General features: G+C 28.4%; 1 protein-coding gene across 2 annotated transcripts in view; it reads right to left on the bottom strand.

Moving 5' to 3' along the window:
- Positions 1–23,124, bottom strand: part of LOC132926494 (tyrosine-protein kinase receptor-like) — a 360,502-nt gene that overhangs the window by 295,036 nt on the left and 42,342 nt on the right. For both annotated transcript variants that reach the window (XM_060990859.1, XM_060990860.1), the window contains exon 2: positions 12,068–12,454. In XM_060990859.1, the coding sequence (XP_060846842.1) occupies positions 12,068–12,454 (387 nt within the window). The remainder of the gene's footprint in view (positions 1–12,067; positions 12,455–23,124) is intronic.

The following is a 23,124-nucleotide window of genomic DNA, read 5'->3' as shown; positions in this document are numbered from 1 at the left end:
TTATTGCGTCGAAACGGCATATAAAGTGGAAATCAGTAAGTGTAACCTCAAATGAAATATGAAGTCATAAAGAACCTTATGCATATTATATTAAAAACAGCCACGATACTGTTTGCTCCAAATAGATGTCTGTGTTTACCTCACTTGTATTTAAGAATGACGAATGAAATTTTATTTTATTTTTTGTTTTTATATAACGGTATTGAGGAGAGAGAGGGAGAGGAGAGAGAGAGAGCTATAAGATTTCTAACAATTTGTACCTACATTATTATTATTTTTTTTGTCCATTTGCATACAATTTTTAAGCAGTAAAATGTTCATATTTTTAGATCATCTATTCGGTTAAAAATTTTAGGGTACATATTTCAATATATAAGTAGTATATAATAATATAGTATAGTCCAAAGAATGCTCAATTGTTCGTAAAGATACTACATTAATTTTACTATCTTTTCCTCTTACTCATTTAAAAATATTTTGAATTTTGACTACAGTATATTATACGACTTCTTTGTGCCTATTATTTTTAAAAATTAAATCCCCTCTGTAACAGTTGTTGTAAACTATCTGTTTTTATAGTAAATGCCATTGAATTTTTTTATATCGCTTAAAACCATTCGATATTAGTAATTTATATCAATATTTGTGTATAAATATAAATACACACAAATCACAAATAAGAATTTTTGAATTTAAAACGGTTTAAATTTAGAGTATTATTCCTCGTTCAATTTTAATTAAAATAGACAAATAAACAAGATTTAACATTAGTTGAAAATATTGCTTCGATGTACCTAAACGTAATTATTAACGTATGTACACTTGTACGAATACCTATGTATAATTATGTTTTATAGTTATTACAGGATTTGTAACTATTAATAACAAGAGTATGTTGAATATTAATTCTCTTTAATACATCCGCTGTTTTAATTACTATAGTTGTCATTATTATACATATTAATAATATTATTAACAGAAGTTCTAAGCAAAAATATAATTGCATATTATTTTATACGCGTGTAAAATTTGTTAATCCATAAAGGCTCGAAGCGTAATTATGTGTTATAAATCGAATGCAACAGTCGACATTACATGAGGGTTTTACTCCAACTATACTGTTTTCTTCGGGGTCTTGATAAAATATCAGATGATATCCAAATAATTTTAGTTATGGCAAACGATTTATATGTTAAGAAGGCTTTGGTACAAACCCTCTGTGTTTAATATCATAAAATTACCAATACTTGTCAAAAGAATTTATAGGATGAAAAACAAAAGTTACGCAGTTCAGCACTTGCAGGTTATTATTCTGCAATTTACATGGACGCAAAATACTTACTTAAACGCATTTTAAAATTTAATTTCATAATTTTAAGATAATGATAAATTATTGTTTTTAATTTGTTATCAACTGATTAGGAAAGTTTCAGAGAAGATAATGTATATTTTTAATAAGTAATTTTAGTTGTATTATATATAGTTGCCTAAAAAACTTATGAAACACTCAAACGCCATTGTTTTGTTAATATAACTATTATGTTTTACTTGTTTTAGACTTTCAGTGTCAGTAATAATTTCTAAACCAGCAAACTATTTTTAATAAGCTTTTCGAACTATGTTCAAAAATTAAAAACTATATACTTATTTAATGAGAAGTTCTTGGAAAATAAAAACTATTTAAATAGTGATGTAGAATAGCGCATATTAATTAAATAACCAAAGCTAGTTTGGAATATACTGAGAAATGAACAACCACATGGCCACGTGGGTATTAAATCAACGAACTAAGTAGATAATAATATATAATATTACAGAACACGATATTAGCCAACTTGATGCAAGTATAACTCATTATACAAAATATAATAATATGTAATTAAAATATTCGAATGAATTATTACTTTAGAGCTTTAGGCGATAATTGTGTAAGTACTGAAAAACTTGGAAAAATATTTTAAAAATATAAAATGATCTGTTGTCATTCAAAAAAATAAAAAGTAAAAAATTATATTATTTTTTTTAAAAATATTGTTTTTAACTGGAAATAATGGTTTGCTCAACTACAAATAATATTCTCACCTTTAATTTTAATAATCGGTCAATTTTCTCTAATATTAAATAATAAATTAACAACACACAATAGAGATGAACCTGTTGAAAGCAAATTTGCCAAAACGGAGAAAATACTTGCTGGTGTAGCGCTTTTTAAGGGTGTTGGATCCGATGAGTTTTCAGTACAAAACCCGAATCACTGAAAAATTTATGGAAATTGGATTGAACTTTGATACTTGGCAAATGCCATTTTTAAAAGTATAGGTCTACGTGTCACACAGTTTTAATTATGCATTTTGAAATGTAATAATTTTCCATCATTATTTTAAGTGGATTAAAACAAACAGAGTTCAATGTAACCCGAATAAAATTGTTCTCCTTTTGAACAAAAAAAAAAAAAATAAGAACAATAATCATAATCCAATAATTCTTCGAGGCATTTTCCTCGTCAATTCATTACTTATCGTTGAAATGGTTTGATTTTATTATTTCTGTACGGTCACCACACTACAAAACGTCGTAAGTTACGACTCGTAAATAGTATAATATTGTCTATATTTGGTGTCATAGTTTGATAATATTAAAATTATAAAATAATGCTGGAAATATTCGGTATTTGTTTTGGTTATGTAAAATGTTTTTTTTTTTTTTTTAATTTACACATTAATCGTGAATCGTGATCGAACCAATCGCCTATAAAATTATTCACGGGACATCTGGGCGTTTTCAATTCAAAAATATAATAACAATTATTATTATTATTATTATTGTTATTATTGTTATCGTGGAAGCTACTTATTGCTCATACTTCATATTAGCGTTTTCAATGCTTCAAATGTTGTGAATGTTCAGTACTTATACCTACAATAGTATTATTTATTTTCATTCTACTTACAATAACCGTACACGCTCGTTACTGCACTCTTTACTCGATTTCGTGGTATTGCTCTGCCATCCATTGGTATTCATATGTATCCATTCGTTATATCAATTTTTTTTCATTGACATTTTATTTTATTATTCTCCATGCGGAAACTGGTATTTTATTATGTACGATTTTAAATGGTAGTATATACACAAATAATGACTTTTCGTTGTTGTTTAGTTTTTTTTTGTATATGCAAATGTTGTCAACAAAGTAAAAATAATTTTTGTATACATTGATGAATATATTGTCGTGTTTTCTTGCTTTGTACTTTTTTAATTGAATTACTGTTTTCTGTTGTTGGCGTACAGCCTTGCTTATTAAGATATATACTCAATGAAAATTAAACAATTCAATATCCATCACTTCAAACATTTTGATACTTTATTACACGTAAATGTGTAGATGAATAAATAAAATAAACGTTGTGAATTTAATAAAACATGATAGATGTTCCTTAGAAAAAAAATAGTATGTATTCTAATATATTTTTTTTTAATAATAAATGACAAAATCAAAGAACTATTATGTATTATTTGTATTATATTTAGGTACCTAAAAATAGTATGGTAGGTACCTGACTAACTTAATAATAGATAATAAATACATAATAGTTCTTTGATTTTGTCATTTATTATTAAAAAAAAAAATATTAGAATACATGCTATTTTATTACAAACCGGAGATAGGCAGCTCAGACTTATAAGTCACCTTCCCCTGATATTGACTTAGTATTTTATTTTTTATTTTTCTAACAATCATCGTTTTTCAATTTTTATCATATTATAAAAGTAAACATAATATTATATACAATGTAAAAAATTTAAATTAGTATTATAAGTTAAAATTTTTTGTTATTAAAATATAATATACAATTATGAGTTTTTTTTTATTACTATATTTAATAAAATGTTTAGTATTGTATTTTAAACGGGTAACAAAGTTTTACGGTATATTATTTTACGTATAGAGAATACTGAATACAATTGTAATACAGACAATATATTCCTCCATAACAAATAAAACAATTTAAAAAAAAACTTCAGTTGTACTTCAAGGCTATAGGTACCTAGTTATTGATTAAGTTTAAAAAAAATGTCAGTTTAATTCTATAACCCATAGTTCACAGGACACGAATTATTAAAACCATTATCTCATTTAAACTATAAATATTAAAAAAAATATATATAATAAAATAACCTACAACGATTCGCTCCTCTTAAGTTCATAAAATAATAAACTAAAAATAATATGTTGATGGAGGCCCCCTCCCCCCTCACGCTTTCCAAGTTTAGTCGTCCACTAATTGTTTATTTATTTACTTATTGTATTAAATATTGTGTATACAGATTGAAAATGTCTTTTATAAATAATAATACAATTCTTTGTTATTTCTCCTTTAGTTTTTGGTAGATTTATCAATATTTGTCATCCTGAAAAATCCTTGTGTCACTTCCAGAGACGTCCGCCAAAAATTAGTTCAACAAATGCAAAATTCGTCTCGACGTCACACGCACCACTCCATTACAACTGTCCTATTATTATTACTATATATATATATATATATACGTATTTTTATTTAAAACAAAATTGACTTTGAAATGTCAGTGGGCGCATTGGAAATATATATTTTTCATTTGAACGTGATGGTTAATATACATTTAATATTTATTAACATTTGACAATTTAATACTCACGAGAAAAACGTAATTCTAGTTAATACTTAATGATTAGACCACTATAGCTATAATACGAATCCAGCCATTAGGTTAGGTTATTATTATTGTTTTTTTAATATACAATGAAATGTAGTTGATATTTTTTTAACAAAGTTTCTTAGAATTCACCCGACTTTCTTATCCATTAAAATAACAATATCCAACTTATTATTTTCATATGGTAGAAATAGATTACTATATGTTTCGACGATAACAAATGTTTGAACCAATTTATTATATCATTTAATCACGTACAACAGTAAATTTTTATCTGCTTCCATGGTAGCTATAGGTTAATCGTTTTTTTTCTTAAAGTTGTTATAGGCATAGCAAAAACTGGACGTATTAAAAATTAAAAATCTATCTATGGTTTAAAGTATATTACGAGCATTTTTATTGTATTTATAGGTTACCTTCACCAGGATATTAACTATGGCATAATATTATTATACAATATAATAAAAACTTAGATCGTTACTCGAGTTGCCTTTTTTAAATTATTCTTCACTCTATACGCGTGATCATCATACAAATACGCCGTTAGTAAAATACACAATATCTGTATATTATTTAGTTAATTTATTGGTTATTAATGTAAATGCACTGTAAATATAATTTAGAATTGTGAACGATTTACGATATTTCTATGTGAATACATAATATATAAAAAAAATAAATAAATCACTCTAGGACCGAACTGGACTGTATTTTATCATATTTCCTGTCCGAATATCCTGGTGGAAATTTGAGTTAATAAACGTGTTGAGTCATAAAACAATTTTGCACGTAAAAAAAATATATAATATATATATATATATATATATATATATATGTTTAAAACTAATCATAATAATGTTAGTTTGCAGTATTATACTATATGATAGTATAGTTTTAAAATTGTACATAACTCTAAAAAGCCAATAGTGTAAATAATAATATTATACTGCGCAGTTTATTATAATAAAAGTTTAGTTTGATAGAATTCACTATATTTTATTGCTGTGTCCATAATTGTATGTCGTTCGTACGGTTATTTTGACGGGCGATGGGGTGAAGGAGGATTAACAAACACATCAGATATTTTTGTGAAAAATAAAAGCATTTGGATTCTGAAATCATAATTAATTGGCGTGAATCTGTTGTATCCGTAGTAGGTAATTCTCATTCCGTTTCAATGTACTTACAAGTACCATTTTTCATGACGATAAAGCTTTTGATTTCTCTCGGCAGTAATAAAAGCTGAATTGTATATTGGTAAACATTATACAATAAATCTAAAGTATTGGGTTGTTATAATAATATATTAATATGTTAATAAATTATCACTTGAATTTCAGTAAACTGCACGTTATTACGGTCGGTTTGTTGTATTCACAATAATTTAGTCGATATAACTCTAATCTACCATCTGATAATCGATAAGTATTTTTCATTTTCAAACAATAAATATTGAATTATTTTTTATTTATTATTGTCAAGAAATATTTTATACCAACAACTTTCGCATTTAAGTTAACATTTAGTCAAACGATAAATATTTATGCATGCGATAAAGATTTAAAATGTTTCATAATTTATTATGAATTTATACTCAAACTCTTAACTTTAAAGACTTCTAAGTCCTTTAATATTTCAGTTCACTGAAGATGGATTTTACGTTAAATTCAACAGTTGAAAGAATAAAAATAAAAATTAAAATCCTTTTTTTATTTTCATTTTAATGTATGCAGTTGTGTTCAAAACATTTATGTACCGTTTTTACTTTGTTATTACAAGTAGTATTATTATTTTAATTTCAGATGATAAACGATATAATTTAAAATGTGATACTATCAAATTGAATACCTATAAAAAAAATATTCATTTGAATTAATACCTAGGTACTTAATATCAAATAAAAGTTAAAACCTATCTACATTCTACGTATCTCTGTATACTATTTGCTAATTTACTATGATCAGTTCGGTCGTTCGGTGTGATAAACAATCATTGTTGATTTAAAATGTTTAATAATGACTGCCTAGATACTATTATAGAAACGCAATTGTCAGATTAATTTTGTTTATCATCTGACTCTAACGTGTTTATCCCAAATTAAAGTTAAATATTTCCTCTCTGTTTAAAGTACCTACATATAACTTATGTAACATTTCATATTAATATCACCAGTCACCACCTTTAAAATGTTATTACGTCTTGCTCGTTACTCATAATGTTAAATACGTATATTATGGCCATGTATCCTTATAAATCATAAAATATGACGTTTGAAGCGTATTTTTTTTTTATTATTATTATTATCATTATTTAATAATAACACGAAATCGTTTAATTTTATTAATCACTTTGAATAAACATCAAAAACACATAAAATAGACATAGACGAGAGTTTCTTATTATATAATTTTATTAGTGATGCAAAATTAGGACTTAGTAGGTCGCTATAATTTGGAGAACACCCACATGTATTCAGTGTTGTTACCACCACACGTTTACAATATGAGAAATTTGCAGAACCCATTGTGTGTTGCTAATTATAGCTTTACATTAAAATGCATATCTTATAAAATTTAAAAGTAAAAACATATATTTGCTTAGACTTTTGATACTAAAAATATTTTAATCTGTAAGAGAGTTATGAGCGTTTTTGAATCATGATATTTTATATAAGTGCAATAGCCCGCTTGATAATTGAAACGTAAAAATTAACATATACAAATACGGATGATGCTCTCATCTTGAAATTTGATAACCACTCTACTAATATCAAAGCTAACTGTAATATAATAAATTGAAAAATTATTATCAATATTATAACACAATAACAATATATAGGGACGGAAAATTGAACTAAGGTCATTACTAAAAACCCTATATTACGTAAATATTCACATCGACAAATTTTTATCTGCGGATTTCGATACGTTGTATACACTATATGCGTGTGTACATAGGCAGACACAAATACGGCTAGGCCGAGGGGGATTTTATTAAACAGCACGTGGACTGTGTATAATATAATATATAGTGTGAAACGGGTTGATCTTGAACAGTTCGCAGTTTTCCAAATACCTTGAAGCAGCTCTACAAAGATTGCTATAATCTATGACGGGGAACATTGCAGAAATACAAAAGGCAAAGTATACACGAAAAGTCGCCTGCTGAAAAACTAGTTCACACAAAGTGGAATACTCTACACGCCTCTCGGAACGACCACTCGAGTGGTACATACTCAGCTACTGCTCTGTGGCTGAATACGCCTGTCCGTCGTATAGAAACCGTCTGCACGCGCGCGAAGGCAACAGACGTGGCAATTAACCGAAATGAAGAATAATCACAGGTGTCTGAAACCCGCAATCGCTAATAAACGATACTAAAAGCTGTGCCGCATAGTTCCGCGGTGAAGGTATACGACGAACGATAGCAGACGAACGAATAAATAAAATAAATGTAATTCCGTCGAAAGACACATCTCACTGTGTGATTATATTATACATTCCGCGAAATAATAGATCCAAGTGTTTCACTACGGCAACATCTTTGCAACCCGACGAACGCGCATAATTAAACGGAAATGGGGATTTTAAGTAGGTAACCATAATGTATTTAATGCTTAATTGTGATTTAATTCGTATTTCGTCGAGTTGTTGTTATTTGAAATGCGATTATTAGTAGTTTTTATCGAAAATAAATATACTAAGTCGAATTATGTCAGCGAGAGTAAGGAGTCACTTATATGATATTTATTTTTTAAAAGTGCGTTTATAATTATACGATATTTTAATACAAAAACTAAACAATATATAATGCATTAAAATTACACACGAGTATATTTAATAAAATAAATACAATTTATTTTAACTATGTTTTCATAAATAAAACATGTACCTATTGCATTCGTACTATTATTATTATTATTATTATTGAAATCATATGGGTTATAAAAGCAATAGTTGCATTATACATTTTTATTTGTACAAATACATTTATTATTATAGCATTTCCGCATAAAAAAATATTTCGAAAAATCTTGCTGAAAAAATGTTTTGAATGCATTACCAGGAAGGGGTGAATTGAGTTCAAGTTGTGATATCCGGTCGAATAATCCCTCAAATTATGAGTGGTGACCTTATAACCTGAATGATACCTATATTATTTTTTTAACTGATCAATTCGAATAAGTTATCTTAATTTGAAAATTTATTAAAATTATCATGATATGCTCTCAGGTTATAATACCATTATTAGAATATTATTATTATAGAATTTTAAATTTCAGCCACAAATTGTTCAGTTAATAAATTGTTAATTGTACAAATAGTTGACGGATTAATGGCCATTTATCGATCTGAGAATCAAAGGTACTCCAAAAATATAAAATATATCAATAGATGATAATACATTACTTGAGATGCAATTTTTTTAAGAGCACATAATATTATATTAATGTAGATATATAGTTATAATAAATTAAAAGAAATGTACACCCACCGTCATTTCAAAACAAGATATTGATTAAATCGACCTGTACAACACGTGTGTCGACTTCATTAAATACACCTCTTTTTTGAACACTTTTTTTTTTTAAAATACGTTTCACAATTATTAAAAAGCTATTGTATAACAGCGCGTAATATATTACGTAATATATTTTTTTTAAATTATGAATCATGATTTAGCTTATTTATTTAGAAAAATAATGTTTAAATAAATATTTTTATCACGTGTGCAGAACGAAAAGTTGATACCTACCTAGAACTATAAAATTGTTTAAACGCCAAGTTATCTTAAAGAACGAGTTTTAATGATGATCAAATTTTAAAATTTTAAAAAAATGTTCTACGTCTAAATAAGACGTTTGTTTTTGTTTTAATCAAAACTTGATGTCAAAAACAACTGAGTAGACAATTAGGTACAGTTAAAAATCAAAAAATATCTACATTTAAAATCATGTATTGTTAACATTTTTTATAACTTATCTTTTTTGTTCTGAAATCTGAATCAAATTTATGTTTGACCGAAAACAATATTTTATAGGTAGTTAAACATAAGAGCTAGGATGTAATAATACTGATACCATAATATTACTAAATTTTAATTATAAAATTATTAATTTTGTTGATAAATGTACAACGATTAATATTATAAATAATATTTTATTATCTTATTGATTAATGTGTGATTTATAAATAGAATATGAAAATTTCATCACTAATCAATTTTATGAAATGTATTGATTTTAACTGTTATAAGTAATAAGTATGAAAACTCTGATTAAATGGCATAAGATTGGACTTATTTTTAAAAAAATTCAAAAATTATCAAAAAAAATGTTTATGCAATTAATTTTTATAGATTTTCAAGATATTTATCATATTTAACAGTTTTAAAAAAAAAAATCACTTATTAAAATTGTATACAAATCGACCAAATTAGAGCCAATTATGATTTTGAATTTCAAAAAATAATAGTTATGTTACCTATCAAAACACTAATTGCATGATTTAATCAATATCGATTGGAACGATGACTTTTTTTCAAAATAATCTATAAATATTTAATTATTAGTGAAGCTTTCAGTTAATATAAAAAAAATTAAATTTTTGATAACCATTATTTTGTAAGTTAGTCAATTCATAATAATTCTTCAAAAAAATAATTGTTTCACATTGCAAAAATAAAATATTTATTGTAGCCTGACAATATTTATTCATAGGTACTTAATTAAAGTTTTGTGATTTTATGTTCATTTCACGAAAATTAAAATACTTAAAAAATTAAAAATTAATTTGCAGTTTCGCTGTTGTGTAAACGATAAGACACACCTATTGTTATTTCTATTTAAATAAAAACTTATATAGGAACTTATACTAATCGCATTTTTAGAAATTCAGAAACATAATTAGGTCTAACTTGGTTGATTTGTATTCAATTTTAATCTATGCTTTTTAAAAAACTATTTAAATAAATACAATTAACAAAATGTCTATCTTTAAAATGTAAAAAATGAAATTTCTCAAAAAGATTTTTTGATAATTTTGAATTTTTTTTTTAAAAATCGAATCTTATGCCATTCAATCAGAATTCCTAAATTTATAACTGTAAAAAAATCATATTTTACATATATATACTTATATTGGTTTTCCACGGAAAAACTATCAGGGCGAATCGGGTACTTTTGGGACACACTGTATGAAAGCGAGCCTCCAGATAAATATAAATTTAGTGTTTGTACATTCACACACGTACACGACGCGTATACGCACGTAATAAATCACACCACAATCAGTAGTGGAGTATAAAAATAATACCCTGTGATATCTAATACCACCACGAAATTAGACCCAATAGGTTCTACGGATTATTGGACTCTCGGCCGTGTTCCGCGATCGGCCTTTTCGTACTACAAATAACCGTATTTATAGTATCTTAACACGACTTATCATTATCGTTAAATCGATATAAACGTTTTATTATTCACACGTCAAACCCCAACGACATGACACCGTATAAATGCATTTCGGCTGCTCTGACACCCTTTACCCGTCCTTTTCGGCACTCGTTTTTTCAGTGTATCCGAAATGGTTCCCGGTTTGTTACGAAGGGTGTATCCGAGTCGGTTCCCGAATTCCCGGGTCAAACCATTTTCAGGTTTTCTTCCCGTTTTATACAGAATTAGGACTATCCATATAATATCATGCAAAGTTATGATTTTTTTCCACTTTTATTTTTATTATAATGACATTTTTATATTTTTTCTGTCGTGAAAGAGTAATAATAATTAAAAATATAAAATAAATAACAATAAACATAACATCTTTTTAATTCGTGCATTTCTCCTTTTTTTTTTGTAAGTATTGTATATTATTGAGGTAAAAATGTATAACAAACATTTTTTTATAAACTCTATAATATAATCTATTTATTTCATTATTTTTATATTTGTCCATTTCTGTTTATATATTATATTATAATTCCCCTTATTTTTAAATTTAATATTTTTTTGTTTTTCTGCACTTTGCAATTTTACATAATATGTTTAAATTTGGACTTCTTTTAATACATCCGCGAATTAAAAGACGGGATGTGCGGAATAGAACGGCAACTGTCGAACTCGCCGTTATTATTATGAATATTATTAGATTATACTTCGCCTTTTTCCGAAGTTTTTATCCGGAACCAACTCCGATGTGTGCCGCGTGTCGGGAACCGATTCGGATATCGATTTTTAAGGAATGGGAACCGATTCGCGGATGCCATTATTCTTCTATAATACGTATGCAACAACACTAAATCGGTTCTGCCCGACTTATCCGTCGAATTAAAACGGGATAGGAAAAAAGGAAAAAAAGCGGCGTAAGCGACTCACCTCGTTGTCCCGGGTTTTCGGGATCGTCGCCGGGCGGGTACATGTAGTCTGCCGGCAACTCGGCGGCCGCCTCTTCCACGGACACGTTCCGCAGCCCGTTCGGCAGCGGGTCCCACAGCCACTGGCAGTGCGGGTCCAACGTGCACGTGTCGTCCACGTAAGACTTGATGCGTTGCATGGTCAACAGGCTCATGTCGCCGGTGGCCGGTGACGGCGAGACCGCGGGCACCGCGACGCAGGCCACCGCGGCCCACAGCGCCAGGACCGCGGCCAGCGCTGGCCCGCGACACCGGCCGCGGCGGCGCTGTCGTTGTCGGCAAAGGTGGTCGTCGGACTCCATGGCAGGCGCCGCGCTCACGGGTCCGCCGACGGTCGAAGGACTGACGCCTGGAAAAACACACGTGACACGTTATTAAATGAGTCATTACGTGTCCGAGTTGATCCTCCCCCCCCAACCCCAACGGTTGGCGTGGAATGCGAACAAATAATTGATAAATCAGCTTCGGCAAAAGTTGCCAGGAAAAAATTGGTCTAAAATTGTATTTAAATAGTTTTTTTTTATCAGAGATATGTCTCGGCAACTGGTCGTTGCTTTTGTTTTACGATTATATTATCTTGGGAAAGTTTGTGACATGTTAATTGTTTTATTTTGTTGTTTAATAAATACTAAATAAGAAAAAGATATTTGATTTATTATTAAATAGTGCTCAATATTTTCAATTTTATTTCTCATAAATATACATATTTATATAATAGGTGAAATACACCTTTATTTATATATTGAAATACAAATTATTTTAGAAATTGTGGCAAAGAGGCGTTAAATGTATTTTGCCCCCGGCGTCGTTAACTCGTAATACGTCCCTGCCCCAACCAGTGGGTTAATTGCGAGCGATTTCGATGACGTTTTGAGAAAAACCAAAATTTGGCACTATATAATATTATAATATTATAACACTATGACATTATTACTATGTACAGGTACTGACACTAAAAGTGTTTCACAGACGTAAGCATTATTACTAATTAAAACATATTATGACTGTTATTGTTATGATAGTAATTGGTTTTGAGGGTTTGTAACGATGAAGTACATTATTTTTGGCTTATTGTGCTATGTAATTTTCCCAATAGAAAACTTGAACGGAGTAACGACAAATTCGATTTTCAAACTTTTATTTATTTATTTTTATTAAATTTGCGCTCGCTTTATAGGTAATTTTTACAATTTTATTATAATCTAAGGTATTTCTATTCCCTCTCCTTACCCCGTTATTTAAAATATTATGAATTATTTTTTATTTACACTCACTATACACGCGTCGCACTTGTTAATAATATCGCCGACAATGAATTTGCAGCAAAGAACTTACATTTTTTTTTTAACTTATTGTCAACCGCAGGTTTCTTAACGGAAATTATAAAACAACTAATTCAATTTTCAAACTTTTATATTGCTTTTTTCTATTTAAGTAAGTTATTTTTTTTATTGCAATAAACAACATTTTTATTTCATTTTTAAACATTTCAAATGCATTTGTTAAGCTGTTGTAATACATTAAATTCATAGTTCTAATTGCATACTACATCGGATAAAATTGTATCTGGTTTTGAATAATATAATATTATTATTTAGTATTTTTTTTACATTTTCATACGAGAAATTAATTTTTTTTATCAATAAACAATTATATATTAGAATAATACTACGTAAGCATATAAATTCAATATGTGAAATTAATTAAATTGTTTGTTAGGGGGGAAAAAATATATCGCATAAATGTTTGTTCAGTTAAAATGTATAAAATGTTGATCTACTATACGTTCAATACAACTTATAATATTTAACGTACACCATTGCACATCACATTATACAGTGTATATTAAAATTAATACTTATAGTCTATCAATTAAAAAGTCGTTAGTACGTTTTTATTAGCGGTATAGTATTATACTGCTAGCAGATCAGCAGTTATCGGCAGCGGCGGTGGCTGATGCGCATCGAACCGTAAAATAGGATCGAAACTAGGTATTTTTAAAGAATACGCCTCTGGGATCGGTTAGAATGTATTTAATAAAATATACTATAATAATATAATCTGTGTATCGAGCACATTTGTCGGTGTTCGGACCGAATCATCCCGTCGATGTGAGGTTACTAGTATCGTCAATTCAAGAGGGAGAGCAGTCGGCCAAAGCAACCATAGTTCCTGTATTTTATCTAATTTTTACTTAAATATCGAAATTGACCCAGAGGCCCTTGATTATTCTCCAGTCTCCGCAGTCCTGATAATAATGTTACATATACAATTCGAATCTAAACTTTCAAAAAAAATATCAAACATTGCAAATTCGTATCAATGTGACCCGCGGATTTAATAAAGTGTGTTTTTAAAAGTATTTCTCCTCGAGCGCGCAAGACGACTAATGAAAATTAACGTTTTTCAAATTTATCACTCGAATAACCCGTATCACGATTACATATTTAATCTGGGACAATCGACAGTTGCAACTGCAGTTGGCTTAACGAAAATCACAGCTGTCTGGGCACGAGCGAATCTCACATTATATTAAAAGAGTGTCTGGTACTTATTGTCGTCCACTACACTTGATAAATTGGTAAGATCAACTTAAATACGAACGCGATATCCAGGACCCACAAGATTGGACATTGGAGTGTTGTACGCCAATATCATTATATTATAATATCATAGGTATTATACCGCCACGCACCTGTCTAACGCATATTCTCATAACCCTATAATTATTTTGCAAGCTCTGATTACCGTACGTAATATACTTTCAAGTGAAATAATAAAAAAATGTACTGTACTCGAAGAGGTCAAATTTGTCTTTGCGCGTTCTACACCGACATGACGTGTACCACGGATACCGGTGAGAGATATTTTGTGTAGACATTAAAGCATCGATGTTCTTACCGGTGTAGAACAAGAAATGAAAATATGAAAAGAAGGGAGAGGGGTTAGTATCAAAGTATGGGCATGACGACTACACGAGTAATATTTCAATTTCTTATCATCTACTACTATTTACAGCAGTATTGTATGTAACTATTACTTTAATTATATATATAAATAATACTAGTTATCTCCGTTCACTTCGTTTCCAGTACAAAATACATCCGTGTTAAATTTGGTTGCTTAATGTTCACCATTCAGCGGAACGCGTGTGGATAAATAATATTTTTGATTTTCTGGTTTATATGTGTATAAATGATATTTTCGATACATCAACTTTACATAGCTGTTCCGCTCAACGTTGCTTTTTTTGACCATTTAATAGTAGCATTTTTTTTTTTTTTTTTTTTTTTGAAAGACCCAAATTTGATTTTCTTTTCATTCTGGACCAAAAACCAACAACTCATAAAGTTTCAAGAATGTGAACCAAAAAGGACGACAAAGTATTGTTCTGTTATACCACATCAACTACTTATTCACTAAAATAACTAATAAATGGTTAAGTATATATAATTTAATTTGATGAATGATAATACTGCCTTTAGTATTACTTCAATAACATTACATTTTATAATGTTAATGTATTAAATTTATTATGGTCGTGCATTAGGAAGTTTTTTAAATAAATATTAATAATGTTATAACCGTTATAATTGAGTATAACAAATCACTACAATATGATGGCTGAGTGATGGGTTTCTTCAAAAGAGATAAATATATTTTATACTAAACGTACAAGTGTTGATGTATAACTGTATAAGTAAATATAGTATGATAGAGAAAGATTATGAATATTATTTTATTTCAATTATTTTGAATACCTATATTTAATATTTATATTAATAAAGAATAATTATAGAGAAAATGTGACGATATGAAATTAAATGTAACTGTAAGAGAATATATATATATAAGGTTGTTTTAAATTAATGTGTATGACAAACGTTATACTATGGAAAGACAATCGGACTAACGGCGGTTTTTTTTTTAATTCGTAGAGTATTTTTAAAGATAAGTAAAGGTAATAGACTATTTCTGTCATAACCGTGTGATCAATAAATTGCTGATAGAGAGAAGGTTTAGTAAATGTGTGATTATAAGTATTTTTGATTATTTATTTAGTTAATTTGTTTATTAAGTCTTATTAGTAATATGTTAACTATTCTGTCTTTATATATTTCAAATATTACACCTGTCACATTATAATCACGATACCAATCAAAAACTTCGACGTTCCCATATGGCCATATGTAAATATGTAATACCATATAATTATTATATTCGTTATTTATCTATTTAATTATTTATTATATTATCCAATTGCGAAAATAATGTTTTAGCAAGGGATAGCTGAGACATTATAATCTGTATTTACTAAAATTGGTCGAAGACCAAGAAAAATAACGGAAACAGAAGAATTGTGGTGGCCAAATTGCTAAACATTTGTATCATTGGATTTTTTAAAAATTGTCTAAATAAAGTTTGCTGAGACATCTTTAAAATACTTTTTTGTACTCCTACATAATATTAAAAAAAAAAAAACAAAAAACAAAAAACAAGCATTTACTGGTTCACTCGTGTAACTATCGAAAGCGAAATGAGACTAACAGAAAATATTGTGTACCTATTAACTGGAAGGGTATTAAATTTTACATGACATTACTTACAAGATAAAAATTCAATATTTTACATTTTATTATACCTATATCGTATAATGTACATGTATATTGTATAATATATATATTTATACACTTTAATCCATCAACAATCAGTTTTTCCATGCGATTAAATTGTTTTCGTTAAGGTGCCTTGCTTGCCTTTATCGCACTTTATATTTAGCCATAACTTGGCCGCAAAACGTAGCAACAACAACAGTAGGTACTTTATGTATAATTTCTGTATACTTATACTTACTTAATAACTATAATGCAGGAAAGTATATCTAATTTTTAGATTCTGAACAGACGATAAATATATTTATTTTACAAAAAAAGATATATGGCCTTTTTTATCAAATAGTTATATAATCATTTTCTAGACATAATATAGTAATTAAAATATTTGGACTCTTTTTAAGTTATTCATAGACATAAAAAGTTTTTGTTTTTTTTCTATTTGGATGACATTTGTTTTTTGGCAAAAATAATAATAATATTCAAGATTATTGGTTAATAGAATAACTGAGATTATTAGATAAAATAACTATTGGTTTGTGAATAAATATTTAAAAAAATTGAATTACAATTATATTCAAACATAAACAGACACATTTTTTTAAATCTTGAATTATAAATTCTGACTTACATTCTAATTTTACAAATTTGCAATAGTTAACATTTATTTATTAATTCAAATAATTAAGTCAAAATATAGGATACAATTTTCATATTGAAAGACTGAATTTCAAAAACAAATTTACCTACAACTACTGAAGTCATAATTTGGAGCTTAATACTTCGTATAGTCGTATAATTTTTGTTTCATTCGTACAGAACAAAACTTTAAAACAAATTGAACACTATACTGCTATAAAATGTTAAACATATAGCTACGATATATTGCAAACAACTGCAAGAGTAACAATAATACACAGCTCGAATTTTACCAAAATGAAAATAATAAATTGACCGGGACGTCGGGTTAGATTTATTGCTACTTATATACTTATTATCTCAGTATCATCTTATTTTAACGAAATCTAATAGGCTAACTATAACTAAATAATGACGGAGAATTCATAAAATGTCAAGTTAAATTTGTTATTACATGTTTTAACGGATTGATTTGATTAGTGTATATAATAACTAAGTATTTCATGAAATAACAATACTTAATACCTACTTTAACATATTATAAAAAAATTACATTAACATGGAAACAAGTATAGAAAAAGTATTTGAAGTGGGAGAAAATGATAACCTAGAATTTTAATATAAAAAAAATAATAAAAATGAATAAGTAATAAAATCGATTAAGCCCCAGAAACGTAAGATTTTACATTTATTATTTTTAAATATAATGCAACGACTTAGTTCATTACACCGCGTGTTCACATTTTTCACAAGATATTCAATCAAATATTAACACATTTAAGTTATTTCTAAAATAAATATTTAATTATTAAAATACATTATATACTATTATAACAAAGTCTTTTCGTAACAAGCATGACGTTAACCGGTAAAATATTGTAATTTCGATTCATATAATTATTACACAATTTTTATCTTTTACACTTTCAATAAATTATTTTACTTTATAAACTCATGCAAATGGACAATTTATAATCACGTTTAATGTGTTCAGTCCAACATTCATCTTTAGGTTCCCAGCTAAATAATACTAATCCACAGAGAAAACATTGAACGATATCCCCCGTTGTAGCATACTACTTAAAACCTCTTTCAGCGAGTGAATATTTATCTGCCGGGTATAACGTTGATGGATATGATTTATATGTTTTCAATCTTGATAAAAAAAAAAAATATATACATTATTCCGGATATGCTGGATATGAATTGTTTCGTATTTAGTATAATAACGATGAAAAATCGTTAAAATATTTTAGTAGATTCGTGTTTTAGAGAAAAAAAAATATATTCATAGTATATACCTATAGCACGATTGAAATGTAAATCAAACAATACAGCCCGAGACAATTTGTATAATATTATATTATAATATCTAATAAACAGTAAATTAAATACGCACCATCTGGTGGACTGGGAAAAAAATAATGTGAACACTGTAATCTATATGAGACATTGACATTTATAAGCTATATAAATTAATATCAACGACATTCTTATAATTGTGTTTTATAGTATTACAGTAACCGTTGAGCGTCTAACGCAGTAATGTCGGCTTAAACTTTTGTCATCTCCCTGCAAAAATCGATTCAAAATCCTCAGATACCACTGTCGTCTGCGACTGGTACAGCCAATTTATCGATAACTGCGCGGATACCAACTAGTGATTGAGATTGATTATACAGATGAAAATCGAACAAGATGCTCTCTTATGAAAATATATAAAACGCACAACGCACGACTCGCCGAAACTATCCACGGCAGATTACGGAGAAACATTTTGTTTCTAAGCCGATGCTGATTGGTTTGATTACGACGATGTCAAACGCCGGTTATGTCAAAATGCATAGGTATTGAATAGTACCTACGTAAATAAACACATACGATTATGTAAAAAAAAAAAGTAGGTATACTTATAATATTTTTGAATTTATGGTTATTTGTTGTTTTAATATAAATGAAAAAGAGTTGTACACAGTTAAATTCATACCTAACTATTTCAACGGTTTCGTTTTTAATATTATATGAACCCTATCCATATACCGAAAACGCAGTAAACTTATTCATGGTGGTATAACTCCATTGTATAAACGTTACTTGACGGCCCGATAATGTGTTATTGACATGACATAGTAATATATGGTTTTTACCACCGGATAACAGTAATATTTTAACGGTTATTTTATTATTTCCTGTGACCAATCCAAAATATTTGAAGTTATTCGGTGGCATACGACCAACAGTCGTATATTATAATATGGAATTCACGAACAGTGTTAATCAATAGTTTATTTTCGTATTGTCACTGGTTTTTGATTATTTCCAAGAACAGTGAATTCCTCTGGTCCGAAATCTACGACACGTTATCAATTTTGTTCCATCAAGCATACACGCGGCCGTTCGGTTTCGTCATGTAAGTAGTTCCTACTGGCTATACTGCCTAAGTGTACCGACCCAGATGGAGATCGAATCCAGAGCTCATCGGTCAGATCAATTACACTTGTAGTAGGAACTACACGACGAAACCAAAGTCGTATATTACGGTCGATGGGATTGATAACGTGTCGTGAATTTCGGACCAACGAAGTCCATTATTGTTGAAAAAAAAAATTCAAAATTAGACACAATACGGAAATAAATTATCGATTAATATGGTTTGATGAATATTAATTCAACATACTGACGATACCTATACCAACAAATCATAAACGTTCAAAAATTCTATGTTGGTCACAAAATATTATAATGTAACCGTTAAAATATTATTGTTATGAAACTTTATACGTTGTGTTAATAACACTTTATCAAACCGTCAAGTGACATTTATAATGGAATGATGACCATGTTTTGGGTGTCTATATTATTTTATGGGTCGGATTCATATTAAAATAATTTAAAAAAAAAAACTGAAATAGTCATGAATAAAACTGTGCACAAATCTTTTTTATTTATATTTAAACAACAAATTAGTTAAGTTTTTGAATGTAAGTATCTCATTTTACCCATAGTCTTATGATGTGTACCTATGCACTTCAAAATATATTATAACATCACCGGCGTTTATCAACATCGTAACTTAATGTACTGATGATTCCGTGTAGGCAAACTCGAACACGGAGTTCGTATCCTTATGGTCCTTATGGATAAGTGCGACAGTAATGTTGTTCATTCGATAATCGTATTCAAATTTATAATGCGAGTATATTATTATATAAGTCTTTGATATAATCTGGAATACCTAATAATCTTTGAATAAAAATATGTGTATCGTAGTGCAAAAATTGATGTTAAACGTTTGTTTATATTTTGTGTAGGTACATGTGACTACGACTTTTTTTTAAATAATATTAATATCGATAATAAAATAATTATAATAATTTTAAATACGTATGTTGCCACTGGGCCACGAATATATTTGATATTATATTATAATAAGATCTGTAAACATATACCGATATCGGATAAGATCTAGCCTCATCTACTTGGCTGTGTCGAGATATTTCCGCTTGTTAAGAGTCGTTTTGAATTAATTGTTTTTGAGCTATTATAGACAATTTAAATTTTTTTTTTTTTAATGTCAATAAAGAACTATCACTCGATCAAAAAGCTTAAAATTAAAAAATGCACTAAAATTTCAAAAATATACAAGCTATACTAGTATTATGTAGAAAAAAATTACTATCTTCAACTTTTAAAGGTTTGAAAAATGAATTAATACTCTGAAAAAAAATTTGATATTGGAATTCAAAAATATTTATAAATATGAGTCTTTATGAAATAACAAATTTAAACGATGAATAACGATAGATTATTTGTTATATAACTTAAAAACATTATCCGTGCAGACTTAAAAACTCGTTTGTACACTATAAATGTTTTTTTTGCGCAATAATATTTCGAAAATATGTAAATCAATTTTAAGATAATTCCTATACACACACTGTTTTACGGTAAGGTGGTAAAGAGGTGACTGATAATAAGTTGATAACAATACTATAATGTGGTATAAAAATCTATTATTGTAATAACAATTAATGCAAAGTTCTCGGAAAAAATTAAACCGACCTATCGCAATATTAATAGTAAAATAAATTATTTAAATAGAAATATCAAAAAACATATCACGAAAATGTCATGATACTTCATTTAATGTAGGTACTTATAGTAATATAGATCGACATTGACATAGACCGTCTCCACAAAGAAACGCTTTTCTTATACAATGATTTATTATAATTGAATTCAAATTTAACACATCCATTACAGTAATCCACTCGACACTGCACATCAGATACCCACTCGCTTATATATTTTTATTTTTTTTTCGCTCGGTTGGGAAGGGGGACATCACCCCCCCCCCCCCCTCACCAATACTTCTGCTGTAAATATACCGCTGTGGTTGACGGTAACTGTCATAATACCTCTACATCCGAATGCCGTAGTGTTAAGGGCGGGTATGTCAAAGAGCTGCAGACGCTTGCACCGTGACGCGGCTCACTTTATAAATTGTAACGCCAACATTTTTATGGTTCACGTTTAATCTACCTACACAACACCATATTATTCGCAATACACAAATAATGATTGCAAAACTCAAACAATGATTAGCGGTATCGATTAATGCGTCTGAGCCCGACTATTCCCTATCGCGATGAAAGTTATTATATTTATTATGTTGCGGTGGCAACACATATCTACAGACACGACCTGCATGTAGTTCCCAGTGTTAACCTGCTCTCTATGTGCACTTACCACAAAATACACAACATATATTATAGGTACGTATGTAGTGGCTATGGTGCAACTATAATATTATATATATGTGGGTACTTATAATGTGGTGGGTAGTAAATATTGTTTCATTAATATTTCGTAATAACGTTAATGTTCCTCCTCCGCATCAGTGGCGTCAACAAGCCAACGCGTCGATGCGCCTTAGGGCACGGGAACTGTATCAGAAAATGTATTTTTTTTTTTTTTATCGTTCAGTATAACAGTAACCCGGTCATTTGGGTTACATCTCTCTACACACTTTATTATCTAAAAAATATTAATATCATTTGACAGAAGCAGTAACTTTCGGGGGGAAAAAAAAACATAAATAAATATTAATATAACATTTTTTCCGTCCATTTCCGGATCGGCTATCGAATTATTTGGTACCTATACTTTTCGGCATAACCCATAACACGGACAAATGAAATGTAGAAAGAAAATAAAGCAACCCTGTACGATAGTTGTAATTTATTATAATTTATAAATATCGTCATGACAATCATAATAACACGATCGATAGTAATTTTTTAGGACAATGTTTCTCAGACTTATTATTTATTTGATAGCTCAGATAACCGGGACTAAAGATCAACCACCACTTTCCAAATTGAAAATTAATAATAATTATAATGTGAAACATTAAACGAGAAAATGAATGTCACAGTAATGAATTATTATAACGCAAAAGCAGAAGTATTACAATAAATTAATGTCTCGTTATTCTTTGATGACTTAACCGACTCGAAAGCTCAATGAATTAATCATCGTAACTTTTATGTAATTGTCTTAACACGTCTAAATTGAACTTTACAATAAGAGTTGTTTATTTTTGAAAAAAATGAAGCGTATAAATTGGCTTGTCGACTAAAGATCGTATAACTTATTTTATTTCATTCTTAATTCGAATCTCGCGAATAAAAATGAACCGTTCAACTGTCGCAAGTGTTTGGATTTGCAATTGGGACCAAAATATTTTTAATTTCATGACATAATA

Source organism: Rhopalosiphum padi, chromosome 3 (assembly GCF_020882245.1).
Source record: "Rhopalosiphum padi isolate XX-2018 chromosome 3, ASM2088224v1, whole genome shotgun sequence".
Classification (NCBI taxonomy): Eukaryota; Metazoa; Arthropoda; class Insecta; order Hemiptera; family Aphididae; genus Rhopalosiphum; species Rhopalosiphum padi.
Note: the sequence above shows the minus strand (reverse complement) of the source record. Positions and strands in the feature narration are given on the sequence as shown.